The sequence below is a fragment of the Haliotis rubra genome, unplaced genomic scaffold (genome assembly GCF_003918875.1).
Source record: "Haliotis rubra isolate DU_JTF1 unplaced genomic scaffold, ASM391887v1 Scf171, whole genome shotgun sequence".
NCBI lineage: Eukaryota > Metazoa > Mollusca > Gastropoda > Lepetellida > Haliotidae > Haliotis > Haliotis rubra.
The window spans coordinates 591549-615886 of NW_025765681.1; the positions used below are offsets into that span (position 1 = coordinate 591549).

The following is a 24338-nucleotide window of genomic DNA, read 5'->3' on the forward strand; positions in this document are numbered from 1 at the left end:
CTATTCCCTATTTCTAGTTAAAGTTTCGTATCTGAATGTTTATTGTCTTCCTGGTAGTTTCCCTGTTTACTTATTGGTCCAATGAAAGCAGTCAGCATGTGGCACCGATGTTCAAGTTGCTCCTCACTTCCTGTTACTAAAAATTGATTAAAACTGTTTATTTTTACTGTTTATTCAGATGTCACCAGGTAACAGTCTATATATCGACTATGTGATTGTGGAGAATGCGTGATAGTTTTAACATACTGGTAGTGATTTCTTTGATATTTCTGACATGGAACAAAATGGTTGGGTCACAAAGGTTTCATCAATTTTAAAAAATGGATGCTGACATTGTTCTGCTGTGATGTGATGATTTTAAAATGGCCTGAAACATTGAAAACATTTTAGATTAATTAATGCCTCATGATGATACTGCCTATTGAATACGTCACATTCGTGTTTGGATACATTAAACATGACTGTAACAACACTCACCTACTACAAAATCTTTAAAGTCTTAACCTAGTGGTTTGCAACTCGATTCGTTGTGATGTATATATTTTAAAAACTATTAGAATTCTCTAGACGTATTCGTTTCTATACAGGAAGATATTTAATGCGCACTTAAACCATCGCAACTATCTTTAAGATATGTATTTGAACATGTTTGATTTCGTTAATGATAATTGTCATGTCATTGTTTTAATATATTTTAAGTATTTAATTCAAACGTTCAGCACAACTTCAAGCATCTACATTAACACACTGAACAGTGAAGTCGTTGGCAATGTTATTCAGCAGACACAGTGTTACCACACCATGAATCAAGCTATATCACTGACTCACGGGCGACACCAGGCCTACCTTATTCAAACCTGCAAAACCTTTATTCCAAAGTCAGTTCATCTCTACATTTGCTCATCGCGTGAACAATTAAACCAACCAGATTTTCATTACAATTCTAATTCTCACGGCTTGACACACGCTAAACCCTCTCTCCCTTTCCCCCATCTCAACTATAACGGCCATACTTCTTGATAGCCAAGATTCGCGGAGAAAGCTTGCAAATCTGTCCGATTCCTTTGGCTAGATTGAGAAGGATTGGAGAAGACAATACCTAATTGATAAAGAGACGCAAGCAATAATTTTCAGCTCCCGCCTAATTCCCCCTGCTCGACGGGATAACACTTCCATAAAACGTTGATCGAAGCCCATTGCGCTGCATTGTCAAGCGCCTTTTAATTTCCAGGCGGTTGCTTGTCGAAAAGAAATCTTGCAGATAGCGGGGATCGATCTACTCGCGTCCAGAGCACCGGATCAATACACACGACTAGCGACATCGGGCATTTAGAGCACTTAATACCGCGCAAATACCGCATGCGGTAGCAATTTACACCAATTTCATCGATATCGGCTTCAGTTGGCGAGGCTTCTTCGGGACTCGGCGCGCGTTAAACGATCTCGCTCAAAACGGGATGTAGTATCACACGCAAGCACTTTGCCTTTGTCAGATCTGCATGAAATTTGCTTGTAGTATTAGTTTCGCGTAATAAAATGATATTGAAATAGTTTGAATATTAAAATACAATATTAAATCGTTAAAAGAAAAATCATATCTGGGATTGCTCACTGACTGAATCAGAAGATATCGATGATGTTTTTGACATATAAACGGAAAAAGCAACATTAAAATCTAATCGTTATGTCAAGTGTAAAATTCATGATCTTGTTGTATGGGGATTAAGTCAACCGGGGGTTTTAAACTTGAACAATATTGACGAGAAGAATGCAATGCACGAGGTGTGCTGTTGTTTGCATTAAATGATTTATTATACTTCATTTTATTAGACCGAGATTCGGTTTCATTTCCGAGATAACTTATGTTTACTTCACTGCTTATATTATATACATCGGTTGAGTTTTCAACCCAGTTGATAATCAGATATTTATAAATTCTTTAATGCATCCAGAGAATAGTTACAGACATTAAAGCAAAGGCTCTTACAGTTAAAAACGCTTTCCTCGAACGTTAAAGGCGTAGTTCATCATTTAAAGGCACCTTACTTATATCTGTTGTTCGAAGAAAGGAGGCCTTGGGTAACAATTTCTTTATCTCGAGCATGAGTTCGATACTTCAAAGATGTATGCTTCTATCTCGAATGATTCAATTTACTAGCACCTTATGTGACAATTAAGTAGTTTCGAGCTATAAACTATAGCTATTTAACAGTTAACCAGGGTGATCTTTATGGCGAGGGAGGTTGTGAAACAGTCGAATGCATTAGGAGAGGAATATGGGTGCATATGTTTCTGTAACATTTATTCAAAATGGACGGGTTTGGTGACCAATATGGATGTACAGTAAAATACCGTTTTGTCGAAGTTGAAGGGACCTCCGTGTATACTTCGAGTTATACGATGTTCGACACATCCACCAAATGACTAAATAAGGATTACGCAGGGTCCCAGATTTGTATTCGAGACAACCGTAGTTCGACACATCAGAATTCGACACAACCTTGTCTGTAATTGGTTACAAACATTGCTGGGGCGACGGGGTAGCCTTGTGGTTAAAGCGTTCGCTCCTCACGCCGAAGGCCCGGGTTCGATTCCCCACATGGGTACAATGTGTGAAGCCATTTCTGGTGTCCCCCGCCGTGATATTGCTGGAATATTGCTAAAAGCGGCGTAAAACCAAAGTCACTCACTCACTACAAACATTGCTATATTGGCGAAACATGTAGCTATGGTAGATGACACATAATGAGTTTGATGACCGACTATGATTGTAAGAAACGTGGATACAATTATGTAAAATACTGGAGTTCGAGATAACAGCTGATTGTTAATACTGCTTAAACGTCTCTCTGACCCCCCACGCCTACAATGTCACAGCTACCGAATATTGGCCATAAGCAGGAGGCACAGATCAACACAGAGGCAATTAGAACATGACAAGTAACAATGTTATTCCCGATCAGTGTCAGGTAAAATACAGGTGAGAACAGGTATGTGGAAGTAGGTGTGTAATCAGGTCTTAATATCGCGGTGGCTTGTAAGACCCCTTCTTGTCGTGTAATCGCCCGAAGGAGTCAGATTGAACATATCTCACGAAGCCCTCCCTAGGGGTCGCGGCAACAATCAATACGAGATAGCTTTCTTTCAAAACATTCCACGTTATTGCAGCGTTTAAGATGATAGATTGTTTCATTAGGAAAACAACGCTTGCTCTTTGATTTAGTAGAATACCTCTTCAATGTTCCCAGATAGTCGGGGATCATTTAGATCCCCCCGGTTATGGACGCGGGAAAGTCGGCGTGAGAAAACTTGGAGGATATTGGCAAGGGAGGTCTCAAATACTGGATCTGATGGTTTTGAAACAATGAAAAAGGAGGCTTGTCAGAACATGACCACAGCCGCAGAAGGTGTAGATGTCCATTAAGTGTTTCTAAACAAATAAACTTCAAGGATACTGTCAAGGACGAATCAGAGAGTATTGTGTTCGACATAACCGAACTATATTTCATGATCGAGAAAGTCATGAACACAATATTACCGAGGAGTTTGGAACTGGAATAAATTATTAGCATTTCACTTACGCTTAATGAAAACAATATTTCTAAGTGAAAAGCCTCAGTGCAAGATGATTCTTTTTGTTAAACATATATATATATAGATATTACAAAAAAATAAATTTTAATTTTATTACTGAAATAATTTATTTGACTTTGAAAGATTATAAAATGTAAATCTAGAAATCTGACAAGCCCTAAACGTTCCTCCCGACACTCAGTCCCAATGTGGTATCTAACTGTTAAAGATAAATTACTCAAGTGTTTATACCAACTCGTAAAGAAACATATTGGGCGGTGAGATTTAGTAGATCTGAAGTATATATGTTTGCAGTCAGGGCCTGATAAAGTCACAACATGACCTAAGTGCTGGCAGATAAGTATCTCAAAACACCAAGCTCGATCTTACAACAATTTTTCATTTTAATTGTGTGTGTGTATCTGCACTTACAGCAAACATATGGCAGTGTGTCACGTCCACTGTAAATACACTTCAAATATTGAAAAGGTTATGTTGTGTAGTTCACCACTATGTTTAGTATAGTGTCAATTTTGGTGTAGTTTTAGATCTGTATAACTTAAAATGATTTGTTCGGGGTCCCTGTAAATAATATTTAAAGAGTCTATATGAAACATAATGTTGAATTAATTGACAATCCGTCGATCAAAATGTGCATATACTTCTGTGTTGGTGTGTATATGTTTCTGGATGCAACAGCGTATGAATCACATACTCTCAAACACCTGGATACAAATCAGTATTGCTGTTGCTTTTGATGGCCTTAATTCTTACTTAATTCTTCAATATCACAAATGTTGTCATGAATAGTGACGCTGTCAGTTTTCATATGTTGCTATGGATGGTGACGATGTCAGTTCTCATATGTTGTCATGAATAGTGACGCTGTCAGTTCTCATATGTTGCTATGGATGGTGACGATGTCAGTTCTCATATGTTGCCATGAAAGGTGACGGTGTCAGTTCTCATATGTTGTCATGGGTGGTGACGATGTCATTCTTCAGTTGTTATTATGGATGGTGACGATGTCAGTTCTCATATGTTGTCATGGATGGTGATGCTGTCAGTTCTCATATGTTGTCATGAATAGTGACACTGTCAGTTCGCATATGTTGTCATGGATGGTGACGCTGTCAGCTTTTGTGTATTGTCATTGAAGGAGACGCTGTCATTTCTCATATGTTGTCATGGAAGGCCTCAGATCACAAAACGCGTCTAAATGTGACTCTGTTAGATCACGGTATATTGCAACGGTAGATGATGGTCTTTGATCGCAGATGTTGTATTGAATAGTGACTGTCTCAGATAAAGAATGTTAGTAACATTATTGACGGTCTTAGATCTCAGATGTCATCGATATTGACGGTCTCAGCTCACCCATGTTGTATTGGATAGTAACGGTATCGGTACCCAAGTTGTCATGTTTTGGGATGGTTTCGAGCTCAGACCAGCGACGCTTTACTGTGGGATGGTCTTAGTTCAAGAAACTTATAAAGAATAGTGACGTTGAGTTGGCTTGAACACTCTTATGTTGCCTTGAGTGACGATGGTTAGATCGTCGATGTTGTCGTGATGAGCGATGGTCTTTGGTCACCGATGTTGTCTCGATGGTGATGATCTGAGATCACCGATGTTGTCCTAGATCGTGATGGTCATGGACCACCGATGTTTTCGTGGATAGTGACCGTCTCAGATCACCGATGTTGTCATTTATGAATAAGGTCACAGATGAGGTAATGGATGACAGCAGTCTTACATCAACTAGGAGATCGTGAACAGTCATAATCGCCGACAATGGCGTTGGCAGTGAATGTCTCAAATAAACAACGTTTTCATGAACAATAATTTCTTAGATCATTGGCGACGTCATGGGCAGTGGCGGTCTCATCTAATGTCTGACGTAATAATGACAGCCGTAGATCACCGATTCTGTCATGAATAATAGTGACCGCCTTAGATCACCGCCTCCGTCATGAATAGTGACCGCCTTCGTCATGAAAAGTGACCGCCTTAGATCACCGCCTTCGTCATGAATAATGACCGCCTTCGTAATATGAAAAGTGACCGCCTTAGATCACCGCCTTCGTCATGAATAGTGACCGCCTTCGTCATGAAAAGTGACCGCCTTAGATCACCGCCTCCGTCATGAGTAGTGACCGCCTTCGTCATGAAAAGTGACCGCCTTAGATCACCGTCTTCGTCATGAATAGTGACCGCCTTAGATCACCGCCTTCGTCTTGAATAGTGACAGCCGTAGATCACCGATTTTGACATGAATAGTGAACTCCTTAGATCACCGCCTTCGTCATGAAAAGTGACCGTCTCAGATCACCGCCTTTGTCATGGACAGTGACCATCTTAGATCACAGTTTTTTATCATTTACAGAAACCGCCTAAGATCTTAGGATTTTCAGCGCTAGCGACGATCTAAAAATCACCCAAAATGTCATGAGTGACTTCTATTTTGCCTCTTACGTCCAATAAAATCGGTTTAAGGGTTTAATCAAACCGTTTATTCTCTGACGATTATGTTTTATAAATACTGTTAATGATGTCGGCGGTAGCTCAGCGCCTCCATTGAAAATCATGAAGAAAGGCCACTCAGTGGCAAGAAAGCACATTGAGATAACTTACTGCTAAAAAATACCATGTAAGTGAGCATGATTAATATTTTGGAAGAAAATGAAGAATAAGCGTTTTACATGTCCCTTTTTGTAATAGAAACAAGTTGCCCTAGTGAGAACTTAACACTTGTGTCTTACGTCTCATACGTGACACGGCGTTCCCAAGTGGACATGACAGGTGGTGTCAATATCAGAACGAAATGTACAACCTATGAAATATATTGCACACATCACGTACACACCGTGCCATAACACGTGACCCGTGGGTCACGTGCTCATAATTTAAACTCAACTCAACACCCAGATACGGCCAAGAAACATGGGTTTGTTTTTATTTCACCGTTGTAAATCACACAATTTCAAACTAATTGGGCAATATGATAAGATAAATCTACCGGTTTATAAGGGGCGTTCGTATGTAATTAGTACTGTATGTATAATATACATAGATACACATATACCAAGTCAGTTTTATTATGTGTAACTGCGTGCAAAACAAAATTTAAACTTCTCCAAAAACAAGAAGGCTGTTATTACGAATCATTTCAACTGAAATAGGCGTATTTGGGGTTGAAACATGCAATTTGCCTAATTACATGAACAATTTGCCTCGTCAGTTACTGCCAGTGACAAGTTTAATGTACAACTTTACTGTGCAATGTACCTTGTATATAGACACCGTAGATAGGCGCACTAATCGCGAGGCTGTTAATGCTCTGGGTATCTGGTCGCTGTCCAAATTGTGTAATTGAAGAAATTCTTATCGGGTAGATGTACGTTGTAAGAAATTGTCTCTTCTGAAAATACATACTTAGATGGTTTTCTTGGCTAAAACGCTGAGAGGGAGATTAAATTTACTTAGGGCTGTTTTAAGGTACATGATGATGATTTGGGAACCAGTCTCTTGCATCCAACATAGGTCTCAAAACATCTCGTAAGTATTCCAGCCCCCGCTATATAACTGGAATATTGCTGAGTGCTGCGTAAAACTAACCTCACTCACTCACTAATGTTCTGTAGTAAGTTTTAAAAGGTTGATTGAAGAATTGGTTCTTACCACGTGGATGTACAAATACGTGGGTCTGAAAAGGCGACATAGCTCACTTTTATCAAAGCACAGTGATAGGAACCGATGATCACAATTATCTTTCCTTGTCTACACAAACCGTTGCACAAGCAACAGTGAAGGAAACGTAACATTGCATTGTGGGTGTATTGACCCGTGTTAACAATATGAACGACTGCGAGTGTGTTTTGCCCGACAGAGGTGATGAAACTATCCCGTTCCATGTGTCTACTCCGATCCCATGCCTAACCAGACTGAAATCACTTTCTCTGTTGAAATAAATTCTCATTATTTACTCTTTTAATACGGTAGCTACTTGCCTAAGGAACTAGACATTTTGAAATTTCAATAACCATTTATTTCGTGGCAGTGATTGCGTTGTCAATTGGTCTTGAAAGTTGTCGCAAATGTTAGAAGAGTTCTAAATGTGCCACTTCCCAAGATTTGCACTCTATCGGTCATGAAAAAAGACTATTTAACCCTTGGAAGATGACTCTTGACAAAGTTCAATAAATCTGGATAAAACCCTTAACATCTTGACGCAGTGGTCAAAGTGATAGCTTTAATCGTCAAATAAGAAAAGTTCTGTCAATACGAGGGGCGAAATTGCCACTTTACTTTTGGAGACGCATTAACGCTGCGTATGTAGACAAGAAAAGTAGCGCGAGTGATCACCATTTTCCAAAGTCGCTTCCAAATGGATTTCCTTGATCAGAGCTCAATTAGAAGAAGAGGGATTGGTAGCGAGCTTCCGATGGTCCGCTCAACTGGAATCGCGGCGGAAAATCTCGCAAAGTTGGGCTTAATGAGCGGAGGAGAGAGAGAGCGTGCTACAAAGGGGCTATTCATTACGGGCCTGTCTTCTCTCACTCGTACTAAACGATCCGACTCTGTTGGAGACCAGAGCAGTTTTTCCATCGTCCCTTCCCCTCGTTTATTATCGCTGTACCCTGATTCATTAAGTCATTATTCTTGGCACTTGATTGCTCGATAAGAAGATATCTTCGATTTCTACGGCCACCAGACCGGATCAGTTCTTCCCCGTAAATTGCTATTCACTATACAAGGAACCGACCCAACTCCGAAACGGTAATGAAGATATGCAACGCTAGTCTCATTTCTACTTCAGTTACCTCCCTTTGTTTCGTATTCGCCATTATTCCTTCATCACAATCGTTTAATCTCGAACTAAAAATTAAAACTCATTACCTCCACTTTCTTGAAAATTATTGAAAGAAATATTCCTTGAGGCATTAACAATTGGATAAGGTGGTCTGGGGATGATCGATTTGGGAATTGTTTTCTGGCGTTATTCGAGCTTTTTAAAGGGATTGATTGTGACTGGGGAGAGGCGAAGTCTAATGATCTCAGATCAAAGGTAAGTGAGTGGGGAGTGAAGCTCATGTGGTGTCTATAGCATAGGCCCTGGCTAATGAAGAGCGGTTAAGTAATTGCGCTTGATTGGCTGACTATACAACGAGCGACGCCTAAACGTAACATAGTCCCCTCGTCAAAACATATGCTACGAGTGCTGAGCTTGGCTTCGAGAGTATGTGTTTATCGAAAACATAGACAGGAATTACTGCCGAAACGCATCGATGCTCCGTTAAGTAGGCAGTTAGTGAGAAGCGCCAGTCGTTTTATGTCTTTACCAGTCTTTGAATAAACAATATGTTTTAATTTGCCGCTTTTAATGCTCAATCCGATCTACTAACAGTCAGACGCGTGGCCTTGTTTTTAGAACAAATAACATTCGCTTTTTCGTTTCGACAATTAATTTTTTTAGCTTGATTTATTGCTTCAAAAATTCCTCAAAACGCTTGTCGATTAAATTGAGTGGATTTTTTTTCAAAAAATAGGTTTTGTAGTTTTGCCTCGTAAAATCGGAAACGTTGACCCGGGGTCATATGTTCCCCCTCCGCTGACCGAGGATTTTGCAGTTTAATTACATAAAATTGACACTAATTCCTGCGTTGCCTCCCCCCAGTTGTATCGGGATACGTACCGCACCAGAGCCACTTTTAAGATAGTTGCGTTGCTTCTATAGATATTAGACGTGCACGACTAGTTTGATGGTATTTCTGTAAATGAGGAACATACAAAGAGTCAAACAGCCATCTGCAGATGTTTCGTTTGTGCGATCAAACGAAATAAGTATAATGCCAACATTTATTATTTCTGTTTTCATAATCATTTTCCCCCAAATGTTATGTGAGATATAATTTAATCGGAATGGTTGCACCTGCATACTCACTCCTCCCAACTGTCCTATTCCCAATATCTGACCCCCTCCCCATAGCTGACCCCCTCTCCCAGCAATCAGACGCGTACCTCAGTCAAATAACACTGTTTACACCCACTAGAGCGAAGCAGGGATATTAGCTTAATGACTTCGGCGTCTACGAAATGGTTCTCAACAACTGCTGGCGAAAAGAACGCATGTTATTTAACATTATAATGACAAAAATTATTCTCTAAATTTGCATTATATATTTCTTTGCACCAATTTGCTCGCGATAAAAAAAACTGTCTTTGTTAAAAGTGCCAATGATTTGATATTTTTTTCAAGATAGAAATTGCAATTTTCGAAATATAAGACTATTATCTGTAATAAATATACATATTTACAAGTGATAATTATTTCAATTAGTCTCATTAAAACGTTTGATCTTGCCATTTCGAGACAACAAAGCGCATATCACCATTTGACCACTTAAATTGAAACTAATTAACCCTTTACCAAAAGTCATTTATATCATATAGATACCAAAATAAGTGTTTAAGCAGTACTGTATAACCAAACATTTAAATAAAAAAATTCAAAATCAATATCCACAATAGAGAAACTAAACGAGTTCCAAATTCTTAAATTGCCAACGTGTAACACCTATATATATAACCCATGACGGAGCTGTTATGTTGAGTTGCAGAACCTGCATCCGTCCTCTAGAATGAAATCATCGATTGAATACAAGTTTAAATGAAACTATAAACGTGGGGTATATGACCTCATCCCTCCTCTACCGCGGAAACTGTCCCTCCGATACAGCGTTGTTGCTGCTGAATGTTGCGTTTATATTCAACGATTGCTGATTATTCTAGGGCAATATTGAGACGAGACTGGGTGATCTGCCTCGGTCGCTATCAAAACCCCCTTTTAAATGCTCTTATTCAAATATTTAAGCGAAAACTGTCTGGGTAAAACACTTAATGTTTTCCTCGAGATGGTTTAGGGACCCTAAGTGGTCTCTCGGCGTTAACTGTGGCCCTTGTAGATACCTAGAGCTATTGACGGTTTGAGCAGAAAATGTGACAAAGGTAGAGGAAGTTTGTGCGTTTTGCTTCTCATTCTGACCGAGACGTAATTTTCGGCAGTAGGTTTGTGGTGTTAATGGTACAGTTAAGGTTCGCGAACCGCCGGGATATGTACAAACTACATCTTCACATGGATCCTCCTGGATTATCCTTGAATTGTGTTATCATAATGCTCATTTCGATAATGGTTTGTTTCAGAACTTTGTTTTCGAGATACATTGTTGGCAATTGAACTGTCTTTGTCGCGACAGTCACTTTGCATGTGTTACTCAACATGTGTAATACCAAGCGGCCTGTACAGTCTGGCGTTCTTTAACTTCGCTTGAATAACAATACACCATACAGCTGGAAAATTGCTAAGTGGTAAACAATAAACAAACACAATTTGAACATACATAACTCTATTGTTGTGTAAAGATGAAGAGTGAGTGAGTTTAGTTTTTGGTAGTGGTGTGTTCCGATTAATGATTGAAATAATCGAAGATTGGTCGCATGTGTTGGCCAAACGACCAAGCAATCGCAATCGATCACATTTTCTCATAATCGAACACAAACGATTTTGGAACCGCTGTAATAGAGTTTGAAATACTTGATGATGGAACATATCTAGGACGTTGTCAGGGCCTGAAAACGTGTTTATTTCTAAGAAAACTCACTTAACTTTCTGAAAAGTCATGACTGAATATTTCTTGAAGAATCTGGGAAGTTAATGTTACACTGGAACTGAATCATTTTACACTGGATGTGAAATCTGCAAATGTAATTTGTGCAGTTTCTAAAAAAAACAACAGAGAACCAAATGTTTTTTTCTTTATACTTATCTGCAACTACAACCTGAATAGGAAAATCTAAAAAATGACGCTAACCAATTTTTTTTCGATGATTGGTCGTTGGTATTGAACCAATCATCAATTGTGAGATTTCAACCCCTCAACATGGTGACTTAAACCTAACGTTGCATCGGCATTACTTCAAGGGGTAAAACGAATAGTTATATGTTGAAAGTTGATATGAAAACTGATGGGCAAAAGAAATTATCTTTTGAAAATTGGAATTGACCAAACATTATCGAAACGTAACTGAGCTGAAAATAAGCAAACTGAAGGGGCAAACTCAACTCTCATACTTGCTGCAATTACATTATCATCAACTAAACATTTCATGTTTGTTTTATACTAAACCGCTATCATTCCAACAATGCTGAGTGGTTCAATGTTGGAGTGGTTCGTCCATATACGATTGGGTCAACAATATACGGATGGTTCATCAGTGAAGGAGTTATTTATTAATATACGAGTGGTTCATCAATGTGGGAGTGGTTCATCAAGTGTACGAGTGGTTCATCAGTGTACGAGTGGTTCATCAGTGTACGAGTGGTTCATCAGTGTACGAATGGTTCATCAGTGTACGAGTGGTTCATCAATGTACGAGTGGTTCATCAGTGTACGAGTGGTTCATCAATGTGGGAGTGGTTCATCAGTGTACGAGTGGTTCATCAGTGTGGAGTGGTTCATCTATGTGGGAGGGGTGGGGTGGGGTCATTAGCCTAATGGTAAAGTGTTGGTCACGTGGTTGAATCTATTTCTGAGGGGTCCCGGGGGTGGGGGTGTTAGCCTAATGGTTAAAGTGTTGGCACGTGACAATGTGTGAAGCCCATTTCTGATGTCACCCGCTGTGATGTTGCTGAAATATTGCTAAAAGCGGCGTAAAACCAAACTCAGTCTGTCATTAACGTGGGAGTGGTTCATCTGTGTACGATTGGTTCATCAACATACAAGTGGTTCATCTGTGTACGATTAGTTCATCAACATACGAGTGGTTCTTCAATCTGGGAGTGGTCCATCAATGTAGGAGTGGTTCATCAGTGTACGAGTGGTTCATCAACATACCAGCGGTTCATCAATGTAGGAGTGCTTCATCAACATAGAAGTAGATAATCAATATACGGGTGTTTTATCAACTTATAAGTAGATCATCTATATACGAGTGGTTCATCAATATCCCGGATGGGTCAACAATACGGGTGTTTCGTTAACGTCAATGTACGGTGTGGTTTATCTATATATGGATGGCTTATCTATATACCGGGTGGTTCATCAAGTTGCAGGATAGCTTATCAATGTGCAAGTGTTTCCTCAATGTGTCGATGGGACCCGTGAAGATCCGGGTCAGAATCGGTGTTCAGTAGCCCATGCTTGTCATAAGAGGCGACTAACAGGATTGGGTGATCAGGCTCGCTGACTTGGTTGACACATGTCATCGTATCCCAATTGCGTAGCACGATGCTCATGCTGTTGATCACTTTAGCTGGAATATTGCTGAGTGTGGCGTTAAACAACAAACAATGGGCTTCAGGGCTGATGGTTCATCAGTACAGGGGATTCATCAAGAGACGGGGATGGTTCACTAACATATACGATTAGTTCATTAATATATGTTGGTGTTTGATTAATACACTGTGCCCGTTTTCGCAAAGTGGTCGTAGCGCTAAGGTGATCGCAACTCCCATACTTTAACACAGACTTATGACTGTCCTAGCGCTTTGTTTCTTTCGTGTAGATGATGGTACGTCAATGTTCGGGTGGGTAATCTGTGTATGGGATGATTTACCAGTGTACGCAATGAATCACTAATCACTGTACGGCCATGAACGAGCAATCTGGTTCACGAACACGTCATCATTTTTTCAAACTGTGTTGGATGCATCGATTAAAAGTGAAAATGCACGGTGCTCGTTGTGTAAGGCAATATTAACAAATTTTAACGAATGTCATAAGTAAAGATGACCAAACTTAATAATTCGATTTGTTTACGAAGAGTTCCTTAGCAACGACATACTATCTATAACAATGAATTTAGCAATCCTTATTTGAGCAATAATGGCAAATGGCAAAGCTGTAGCAAATCTAAAACTGGTAAATATATTCAAGATCTCTATACCCGTCAAATAAAACGCTCCAATCATTCGGCCGATTACCACTGATAACCAGTGTGTGTAAGTACTCTGTTTAAGCAACAAAATACAACTTGTTCGGTTATCGATCCCCCTATGGCCGGACGAAAACACGAGGCCCCGGGGTACGCTCTTATCGATGACCGGAAACAAAATCGATACAAAAAATAACAGATCGAATCGCGAGTAATTATAAAAGGATATTTATTGACCTCCAAGTCTACACAGGGTGTGGTGATAGCTGACGATGGTGTGCATTATCAGAAACAACAATACGAGTGTCATGTTGCGCTTGACTGGAATCCAGCACGTGAACATTGGAATGAAATACAACAGTTGCTTACAGTCATGGGGAACATATATTGACAATCACAATAAATCAGTATTGTGCTGTACGTTTAGAGTTCATCTACGGTGAAGCTATTCCAATCATTGAGACGCAATCATTAAAACTTTGATTTGTAATTGACCGAATCAGTCGCCTCAATGCCTTCGTACTTTAAGTTGGGAATTCATAGATTTGAACCCGATTAATCAATGAGTAGAAAGGAAGAACGTCTGAGTACATTCAGGATCGCTTTACAAATGTTCTTCTAGCTGTGCTTCATGTGCAGCTAGAGTAAAATATTGTACAGTTTGCACTTTTGAATTAATAATCAGAGGTTACAGACAATCAAGAATTTCAAATTACTTTAACTAGTCTCTCACACAACGACAGATGCTCTAGTAATATGAAACAAATGTGTTGTCCTTAACTTTTTGTCATTTTGCACGTTTGACTTAATACTCAAAGAGGTTACAGACAATCAAGTATTTCAAATTACTTTAACTAGCCTCTCACACAACGACTGACGCTACAGTAATATGAAACAAATGTGTTGTCCTTAACTATTTGAGTAGTATATATTGCGTTGTTACGTGTTCGTAAGTGGGGAGCGTATTTTACGCCGTTGAGTAGTACTTTAATGAGAATGCGTTATTTAGAAGAAAGCATGTCGCATTTGGATTTGAGTTTAACGCCAATCCGTTTATTTCATCCATATTCTGGTGGGGAAATGTCTATGTGGAATCGAACCAGAGTTTGGTGTGTCTGTGCCATCACCACAGGACTACCCCGCCTCCTCCTCAAATACGGTTATCATGCTCCTGATTGTCTGCAATAAACGTTAAGACTTAAACTGCACCCTTAAGTGATAATAATAGTGATAATACATTCACAACACCATAATAATAACTGGCACCAATACGACCAAGAGATGTGATAGTGTTCAAAGTCTTTGTAATACCTCTCGACATAATAATGACATAAGAACGCTGTTGTACACGACGTCTTGGAAAGTAGCAAGTCCACGTCACACAGCGTTAAGTTCGCAGTCATATGTGCAGTGAAATGAGCTTGCTTGCACCAATCTCGACCATATGGAAAAACGTATGTTTCAGATGTGAAATATCGTTGTTTACCCTTATCAAAGCCGGGCAAGGTCAGGGTCACTGGGCCGTCACCGCCACCACGTCATAACAAGGCAACACCGGGACATGGTCCAAGTTCATTTCTGTCGTTTCTTCAACTTTAATTGTCTTTTCTTCTTCAGGTGACGAAAGATTTAACACTTTTGGATCTGACTCACAATTTGAAGCTGAACTGTCTAAATTTTGCACACGGCCATCAACGACATCGGATGCCGACAATGAGTCTGATTCTGTCTTGGTCAAACGGTCGCCATCTTGAATTTCATCTCCGATGCTTTCGTCTTTATCCGTAACCTTCTTACATTTCATGTTCTTCAACAAGTTTTTCTCCGCGTTCAGTTTATGTTCAGCCGCCTCGGCACTCGATATATTTTCCTGTTTCTTCCATTTTGTTCTTCTGTTCTGGAACCAAATCTTCACCTGAAGAGAAAGAAATGTTTGGTTAGAAGGTCTCTCACAGTTTTCCAAACACTGCGAAGATGGGGGAAAACACTCCTTAGAGCTCAAACACCCAACAAATGATATCTTTTAACACCGAATTAACAAAACAGGTTTCTTTTCCTAAGTACGTCAACATGGCATTGACACCAAACGTGAAAAGCTATTAGCACGCCATCAGCATTGAGAAAACCTAAACAGCAGATGGCTGCCATACTGTTTTGCAAACGCTACTAATTGCCCCGTCCTTCAGAGATTTAGGAAACACATCGCGGCCGAACATAACCCATGTATCTGTGGTAGCGACTTGAAACATATTTAAGTACGTTATTTGACTCGAGGTAAGACGCTGTTGTATGTTTAAATACCACGAAACCCGATACAAAAATAACTCGAAAGCAGACAGGACAACAGTTTGTGTGAGTGAATATACTGTCACGCCGCATAATCCCAGCCATATCATAGCGGGAGGTGTCGCGTGGGTTCACATAAAACAGTACCCATCAAACCCGAGTATTTTGCGTTACAAGAAAACGCTTTACCATCTAAAACCCCCAGTTTCCTCGCCAACAAAGAACAGACACGAAAATCATTGTTTCTAATTTAACAGCTTGTAATCCTTAATTAAGATATCATTTCTCAATTATATATTGCTTGTAATCCTTACTTTAGATAGCATTTCGTTTATTACGATGTTAGTGTGCTAATTTAAAGTAGTCATATAGCCCAGGATCGAATAGTAATCTTATCGGACCGTGTATACCCGAAATTTATTGCTGTAAATTACGAGCAATTAATGTTTAATGATGTCAAACTGTCCAGAGGTATTTACAGCGGTGACATAACTGACATGAACGCTGGCAATACCCTTAAGATAACGTGATTAATTAATTATTTAATTGCGCTTTGTTTTATGTGCAGTAGCCATGGAATACACAATGGTACAGTATTATGGTCGCTGTCATTCTGGAGCAATGTTTGGATATGGGAACATAGTCTTCTGTATCCTTCAGCGATACTTTACTGGGTCATATACATGTATGTTTTAAAGACAAGCCTGTGACTCTGCCTCAAAAGTTTATTGATTCAATATTCAGTGCCTTGGTAGGCTTTCAAAACGTTTAGTGTTTGACAAATTGTCCCCGTCAGTGATCAAAGTGATTTCCGATGCAATTCCCTATTTTGTACCAAATGTTCCCGTGTTTTAGAAGGCGAATAATTGCCTTGTCTTTGCATGCGTTTGTGAATCGGAATCGGTACAGTGCACTCTGCCTATAGCTATAGCAGTCGGATTTAGGAGGTTTCGCTACATTTATTAACCACAAGTCATGACAAAAATGTTCTGCAAGTCATCTGTCGTATTTTTCAACAATTTCCCTCAGGCGATCTTTTCAAAACTGGGGGTTATATGGCTTTGTCTGAAATTGTAATGGGAGGGTTAGACGATATGAGGGACGGGAAATAACGGGGTTCATCGGTCGTTGACCAATTTCAAGATCTTGATTTATGTTCTTATTGCACATGTTTATGTGACACAAAATGTACAGCTAAATATAATTAAGAAAAGTCAACGAATCTACATTTCCTATATCAAAATAAATATTTGTCACTTAAGTGGGTAGTGTTTGGACTATTTTGCAGTGAATAACAAAGATGCGATTAAATTGGTCCGGTTTCAATAGAATCGCATCACTCAGGGAGCTGTTCTGAGTTAAGATAATCATGACAGTGCAATGTTTTGCTTAACTGTTTGTGTCATAGACAAAGCCCCCAATCGTTCGTTTATTTCCTCATTAAACCGTCGTAAGATTAGCCTAATTAATCTCAATGGAGATGTCGCTGTAAGGAGCCACGTGGATTTATTGTGGCATTTGACAATGACTGGTCCCGCGAGACCACGTGACACCGGTCCCGCAGTGCCTATCCATCTGCTGGCTAAGTGTCAAAGCTTGACTCTCTGATCTAAAATGTTTTATCCAATTGATAATCGCTGAACGCGTGTCGAAATATGAGCCGCGGGCGCTTTATTCAATAATCATTAATCTCTTTCATTGTTTACGCGATGGCGAAAAAATAATTCTAATTAATGTTTTTGTTCTGGACAATTCGGAAAAATATTAATATGGCAAAACCTATTTGTTGAAAATCAACAAATCTGCCTGCGTTTCTAACACGATTCACAGAATTGATGTTAACGTATTCATTAAAATAAGATAGACTTAGAACTAAGATTTGGAACATTCTTTACATGTAAGCTGTTGCAGCATTCTATTATGTCTGATGGTCTCTATCAATTGTGTAAACTTTAAACGTAATGGATTTAATTGGTTATAACCTTTAGTACTGACAAAGTGAAAACCATTTGAATATTGACTTTCGTAAACTTGTTTGAATGATCTTATGATAGTTGATGCAACACAGGTGTTAAAAATAAAGGTGTAATCAAGCATCTAATTCGTTTTTCATACCTGTGTTTCTGTAACATTCAGTAACGTTGCCATTTCTGCTCTTTCGGCTGAGGATAAGTACTTCTTCTGCTCAAACTGCTTCTCTAGCTCAAATATCTGGCGTCCTGTGAATGTCGTCCTCGCTTTCTTCTTCTTCTGAGGTTGTCCGCTGTCTTTGTCGTCGCTTTCATCGCCGGATTTCTTCCTCTTTTCGCTCTGAGAACCATCGCCTGGAACACAGAATCAACGTGCAAACTTATAGTACAATATACAAAGTTGTATCCATATTGCCTGGTGCCATATGGAAAGGAGGAGGTCGTCAATTAAGTTATTACTTTGGTACACTTCAAGTGTTCTTTTACATGTACTAGTAGTATTTATAATACATCGGGGCGGTGGGGTAGCCTAGTGGTTAAAGCGTTGGCTCGTCACGCCGAAGACCCGGGTTCGATTCCCCACATGGGCACAATGTGTTAAGCCCATTTCTGGTGTCCCCCCGCCGTGATATTGCTGGAATATTGCTAAAAGCGGCGTAAAACCAAACTCAGTCAGTCAGTCAGTATAATACATCGATATCCATTCCGCCGGAATAGTAATACTTGTACCTACTCTCACACTATTTTCATCAAATATTAAAGTTTTTTACGCTTGAAAAGGGCAACGAGTGTTCTGAAGTGGTCATGTGACACAAGTGTTATATTTAAGATTACACTTCATTAGCAGAATACCAGAATGTGTACCTTTCGAAAGAAAACCCCAACCCTGTTTGCAACAATTGTTTGCCACGCGTCTCGTTGTCAACATGTGAGGGCAAATTGTTTCAAAAATAAAAGCAAACATCATCTGAAATTTAATGCGGAAACACTGTTTGAAATGCTGGAGTTCCATTGTACCGCCTATACAACAATGAGAGATTTGGGAGCAAAACGTTTACACAAGAGGCATCCCTAAGAACACTGACAGTGCTTCCGTTCTTGTCTTATATATGTTTCTTTAATACATATAAATCGGTATTTTTGCTAGAATTGGTAAATTAAAAAACAAAGTAATTTGGCCAAGAAGTTTAACTTCGGGAATATCGCTGACAGGATACCGTTCAAAAACCAATGAATAGCCAATTACCTTCAACTCATTTACCCACCTGAACTAAAAATATAGGAGACAAGTGTGACCGCATCATGTGTGTCATATTGCTATCTATAAAGATTAAGAGATTTGAATGAAGACTTCAACTTTCAGGTTGTCGACTTAAAGCTTTATGTCAAGCAGCTTCTGGTTCTTGTCGTCCATATTTCACAACTTTGATATACAGACGTTCATATGATTCTTGCTAAAATGTTCTTTGATCCAAATGTTATTTCAAAGGGTTTAACGCTCAAAGTATGAGAACATTGGCCTACTTCGACGCATCAGTGTCAATGATGTCAGATTGTCAAATGCCATCGACTTAGCTTTTGCGGGTATTATTGTACCTGTGGAAATGGTATTATTCAATTATTTCCATCTTTGTTTTAAAATGAATCCATTAAATTCATTCTCAACATTTGAAAAATATAAATGAGTAAAGAAACAAGTATATATAAGAACATGTTCCCGGGAGATGTGGAATGTGACACACTTAACACTGGGCGCAAGTGCAGTTACAACTGGTTAACAATTATTCTCTTTAACTCCAGTTTTTGTTGTGCGGACGGTTTCTAGTTTGCTGTGATAATATTGACATAATGTTGTGTTAGAAGTTAGATGACAAATGACGGAAAAAAGCTCTATTGACTATCGACAGCTTCTTGCATTGACACACCAAATAGCATGTTATCACATGTCATTGTGGAGACACTGTTTAAGTAATATGAGTAATGAAATATGTTAATATTTATTTTAAGTGATAAAAAAACCTTATGAAAATATTTTCTCTCTGTCGGGGACATTATTTATGAGTATACATAACGCAAACAAACTCCCGCCACGCGTCCTGGTAGTTCACACCCAATCATGCCTTTTATAAAAAGTATTTAATGTGTGCATTAAAGCATATTCGAATACGTTGACAGTGAGGACCAATAACGAAGTCTCAAAATATGTTTTTCAAAAGTAAATTTTACATTAAATATTGTTTTAGTTGAGTTGATAATATTTGAAACTAAATCATCCGATGACACGCTGCGATGGGTATTTTTTGTCAGAAACATAATTGATGTTTGTCAAATGCAAAGAGCAGAGAACAAATACTAGAAAAACACACGTTTGTTTTTAAAAAAGAAGTAAACCACGTAGTAAAGAAAACAAATATTTCAGAAAGAAATAGTTCAATCAGGTACGATATTGATCAACAAAGTTTCTTTTTTACAAATGCGTTTCTTACAAAACGGTATCGCGTCGAAGATTTACTAATTGTTAACAGTTTCTATATGATTGTGTACATATCATATGCACCGAAATGTTGGCTAAACAACACAATGAGATGCTTCTCTTCTTCGTAGAAAGACAGAGTTTCAATTGACAGATTCCACAAAGCGTAGAGACAATAAATGACCATCCCTAAGTCACTCGCCATATAAACTCTAATGATTTCACTCATAGACCCACATCACTATTGTGTCGCGGGTGAGATGATTGTCAACAGACAAATGACGTAGTACCAAGGACAAAGACCATCAGACAATCAGTGTCACTACGATAAACGAGGCTTGTGGATAGCAATTAACAACAATTAACGCCATCCTTTTCTCTCTCGATCGCCTAATCATTACTTCGGGTCGAGGATGCCAGAGGGCAGAACAGAAAAAAGATAAAGGCTTTGAAAGACCAGGAGGGGAAAAGGATTTTTCTTCTCCCAGCGTCATCGCAATAAATGTGTCACCTTTAGCATATCGTTGTATAATTGTTCAGGGATAGACGATGAATTACAACTGACACACTAATGCGATTGATGTTGTCATATGATCATTGGCCGAGTAATCCGAGGGAAATGACAATTAACTCCGGGGCTTACTAGGGTTAAGTGACGTCGAGGCTAATACACATCTGTAATAAACAACAGTAAGTGCTGTTAAGTGCCCAGAGTGGGGCACGACCGGGCTCTTTCAGTTCAGCCCGAATCCCTCAGACCATCGCATAATGGACAACTAAGTTATATTTTCTACACGTATTATGGTTTTTATCAATAGCGGAGACAGCAACACGAAAGATGTACTGGGTTTTCAAGTACAGTATGTATTTCCATTCCTCAGTGTAATGATTTAAAATGAGTCCAAAATTGACTTTCAGTTTGGTAATTCTCAAATTAAATGTTAGAAAATACATGAAGTCACTTCAATCGTAATTACGTTTCTTAGGCAAACACTTGGACAAATATCCTTTGAATGGAATACAGTGTTTGCACCTATAGCATAACCTGGCATAGCCACCTAATTACTATGCAAAAATGCACACAGCGCATATAAAACATAGGTTAGACAAACACCCCCTCCATCCCCACCTTCAGCTAAGTTATGTCACATACCTGCAACATATACCCATTATTCTTGGTTTGATGGTACACATATAAAACATACCTTTCTCCGTATGTTAATGTTAAAGTACCAGTATATATATTCACAAGCTTACCAAGCACAATATAATGGGGAAATGTTTTACTGACTGATATGAAAGACGTTACTGATATGCATAATGTGTAATCTGAACAGGCCGATCGAGTCAGTAAAACCATAGTTGCTCTCTGATTGCAAAAATACTTTGAAAAATCAGATAGTATGTTTTTCTACGTGAACAATAAAATATACCCTTGCTAACAAAGCTAAGTATCGTCTACTTACGGAGATCTAATGACCAAGTGATTATTCACTCATGGTATTTATATTTGATTTGTACCATTATGTGATGAAAATACCACGATTTTACTCAGCTCTCTTAACTCGGCACACAGAGTGAAAGCTAAAAATGTTGATAAACACAAAACCCTTTTTTGTCAAGTCGACACTTCAGATTACAAATTAAATCCAACTTGTATGAGTCATTGTAGAGCACGTCTTGCGTTTGAAAAAACATATGTAATAAACAACTTGTTGTTATCAGTGTAATTCCCACCCCTTGTCTAAATCGCTGATTAACCTTATTTTGGATATGGTTTAGAGATAACATGCGCCGCTTGTTTATTTATTACACGCACGTGGTCACGAATAATGTCAATTTATGCATGTGACACTTGCAGTTAACTGGCAACTCGCGACTCAAGTGGTGCCTATTTCACAGCACGCACCTGTTGTTGCGTAACATACACGTAATTATCAAATTAATTGAATGCAACGATATTAAGAAAAACCGAGAAAACGATGTAGAACTAGGATTAATTATAGGATGTTTATCAAATACTTATTTTGTTTGTTTTTAATTCAAGTACAGAACAGTTAATTTGTGATTAAATTGAATTTATGTTTCATGAAAGTGGATTCCGTTTTTTGCCAAAGGAGCATCCATTCCACATAACTGAACTAGTTGAAAATAACGAGAATTTAACCCGTCTCGATGACTGGCAAATACCATTATTCAATAAAAATAAACATTACATAGCTATCACGTTCCGGTGATAGTGTTATCGAACAACGTGACGTGATTCCCAATCCTTAATGCGCCTGTTGCCATTAAAAATATATAAAACAAATAATATCATCGACATTTACATTAAATCTGTGCTGAATACTATACATAATCAATTGAAACACTTACCTGTTTTCGGGGAACTTGACGAAAGACGGTCACTCATGTCCCCACGGTGACGACTCTCTTCATCTTCACTGTCAGGGGTGCGGTTCAGGGTGGGGCTGATGCGGTGCCTGGACAGCTGGTCGAGGGGTGAGGCTGGAGACAGACCCCCAGGGCTGGTAGAACACATGCTCCCCCTCTCCTCCCTCAGACCCAGGATATCTGCTATGAAGAAAGACGTAGGCTGCCTGGGTGGTTTCTCGTAGATGTGGGGGTGCCAAGTCCTGGGGGTGGTATACAACTTATTACCGTTGAATATTACCGGGTAAGACGCTAGCGCCTGTGGTTCCATAGTGCAATACATTATGAAGTCCCTTCACAGATCACACCCGAATGAAATCTAGTCCAACACAAATCACGAGGTTTCAAAGTCTTTAAGAGGTCCTCCGGTTCTCAAATTCCGGTAAGCACTTCGAGTTAATTACTGCAATGTCACTTGAACATGTTCCAAGTCCGTACGAAACCTGCACCCTTCTCAGGTAAGTTTTAAAAACAATTAGTAAGCCACTTCAAGTATCTCCAATGAGAGTCTCTCCACAAAATGATAAACAAACTCAAGACGTTTAGGGTTAAGAGCGCTAGTGGTGTGATAAGCACTGCCGAGAAGAACCAAATGCCCCGCCTCTTTGAGCTAATCCGCTTTAATCTCCACGAGGTCGATGGGAGGAGTATTTCCGGGTTATTGCATAATTAGCGACTGTTTACCAACCTGCAGTCAGCTGATCGCCCATTGTCTTTGTCATCACCGTGGTAATTGCTGCTAATGACAAGCGCAGTTAATGACAATAGTTTATTGCCGTCGATTTCCCCGGTGCTAATAACACGGGTATATGTTTATAGAAGCGATCGCCTGTCAATAGCTGTTCTCATTGCGTCAATTGATCCGAAAACTTGTAAATTCCAATCTGGTACTGAAGTTGATTGGCTCACTTCTCAACCCGGCTCTTTAAATCCTCAAATGTCTATTTCACTGAAACGAACACCTCTGTCAAGTGAAGAGGATTAAAAGTCGTTGAATGACAGTTCCTCGACTGTTTCACAGTCTCTTCATATGTCATAAACTATATCTCCCATCAAATCAAAGAGCTGTCACTATTGTGACAAAAGGTCCATTGCAATCAGCATCGATGTAAATATCAGTAATATTTTCCACACAACTTGCTCTCAATACACGCTCTCTCGCCGAGCGTCTGTCTGCGATGGGGGCTGCCTGACCGCTACTCTGACAGAGGTTGCGTCCCTCCCTAGCCCCTCACCCTCGGAAAGTGATAAGACTTCGGCGTCTGACGAGGTTTTTAACGCTGGAGACATGCGGGTCGTTGCAAATGCTCTTCAATTTGGTAGGAATTATTTGCCCCGTTGGGAAGATCAATGTAACGATCGAATGAATAATAGACGAAATGAAAGAGGCATATCGTGCGGTGTATAAATCTATTAGCGATTAAATGAAGCTGAAACATGGACCCAGCCAATATTACAGAGCAGCTTGTATCAATCATGATCCGGGCTAACGCTAATAGGCGCGCGGGGCAGGGAGGGTGGGCGAAGGATAGTCCCCTTCCCTATACAATCGCAAAGCTGTGTCACTCGAAAAATTAATGGCTCTCCTTCGGTCGTGATAAGCAAATATTGGTAGCCGAGGTGTCAAGAGGGCTGTGGGTCTCCTTGACAGCGAGAATATTGGTATCATT

General features: G+C 39.4%; 1 protein-coding gene across 1 annotated transcript; it reads right to left on the minus strand.

Annotated features, from left to right (window-relative positions):
* Positions 1-14296: 14296 nt before the first annotated feature.
* On the minus strand, positions 14297-24061 carry LOC124272624 (homeobox protein Hox-A7-like). Its single transcript, XM_046707821.1, has 3 exons — positions 22612-24061; positions 17908-18116; positions 14297-15421 (listed from the first exon to the last, which is right to left on the minus strand). The coding sequence occupies exons 1-3, from the start codon at positions 22949-22951 to the stop codon at positions 15020-15022; spliced, it is 951 nt and encodes a 316-aa protein (XP_046563777.1). The 5' UTR covers positions 22952-24061; the 3' UTR covers positions 14297-15019.
* Positions 24062-24338: the final 277 nt, after the last annotated feature.

What these genes read in the sequence shown, in the direction of transcription:
- LOC124272624 (XM_046707821.1), bottom strand. Translation starts at nt 22,951, where the DNA reads ATGTATTGCACTATGGAACCACAGGCGCTAGCGTCTTACCCGGTAATA. An exon ending in GTCAAGTTCCCCGAAAACAG is followed by an intron (nt 18,117 to 22,611) that starts GTAAGTGTTTCA and finishes TCTGTGTTCCAG; the next exon opens with GCGATGGTTCTCAGAGCGAA. An exon ending in TGAATGTTACAGAAACACAG is followed by an intron (nt 15,422 to 17,907) that starts GTATGAAAAACG and finishes CTTTCTCTTCAG; the next exon opens with GTGAAGATTTGGTTCCAGAA.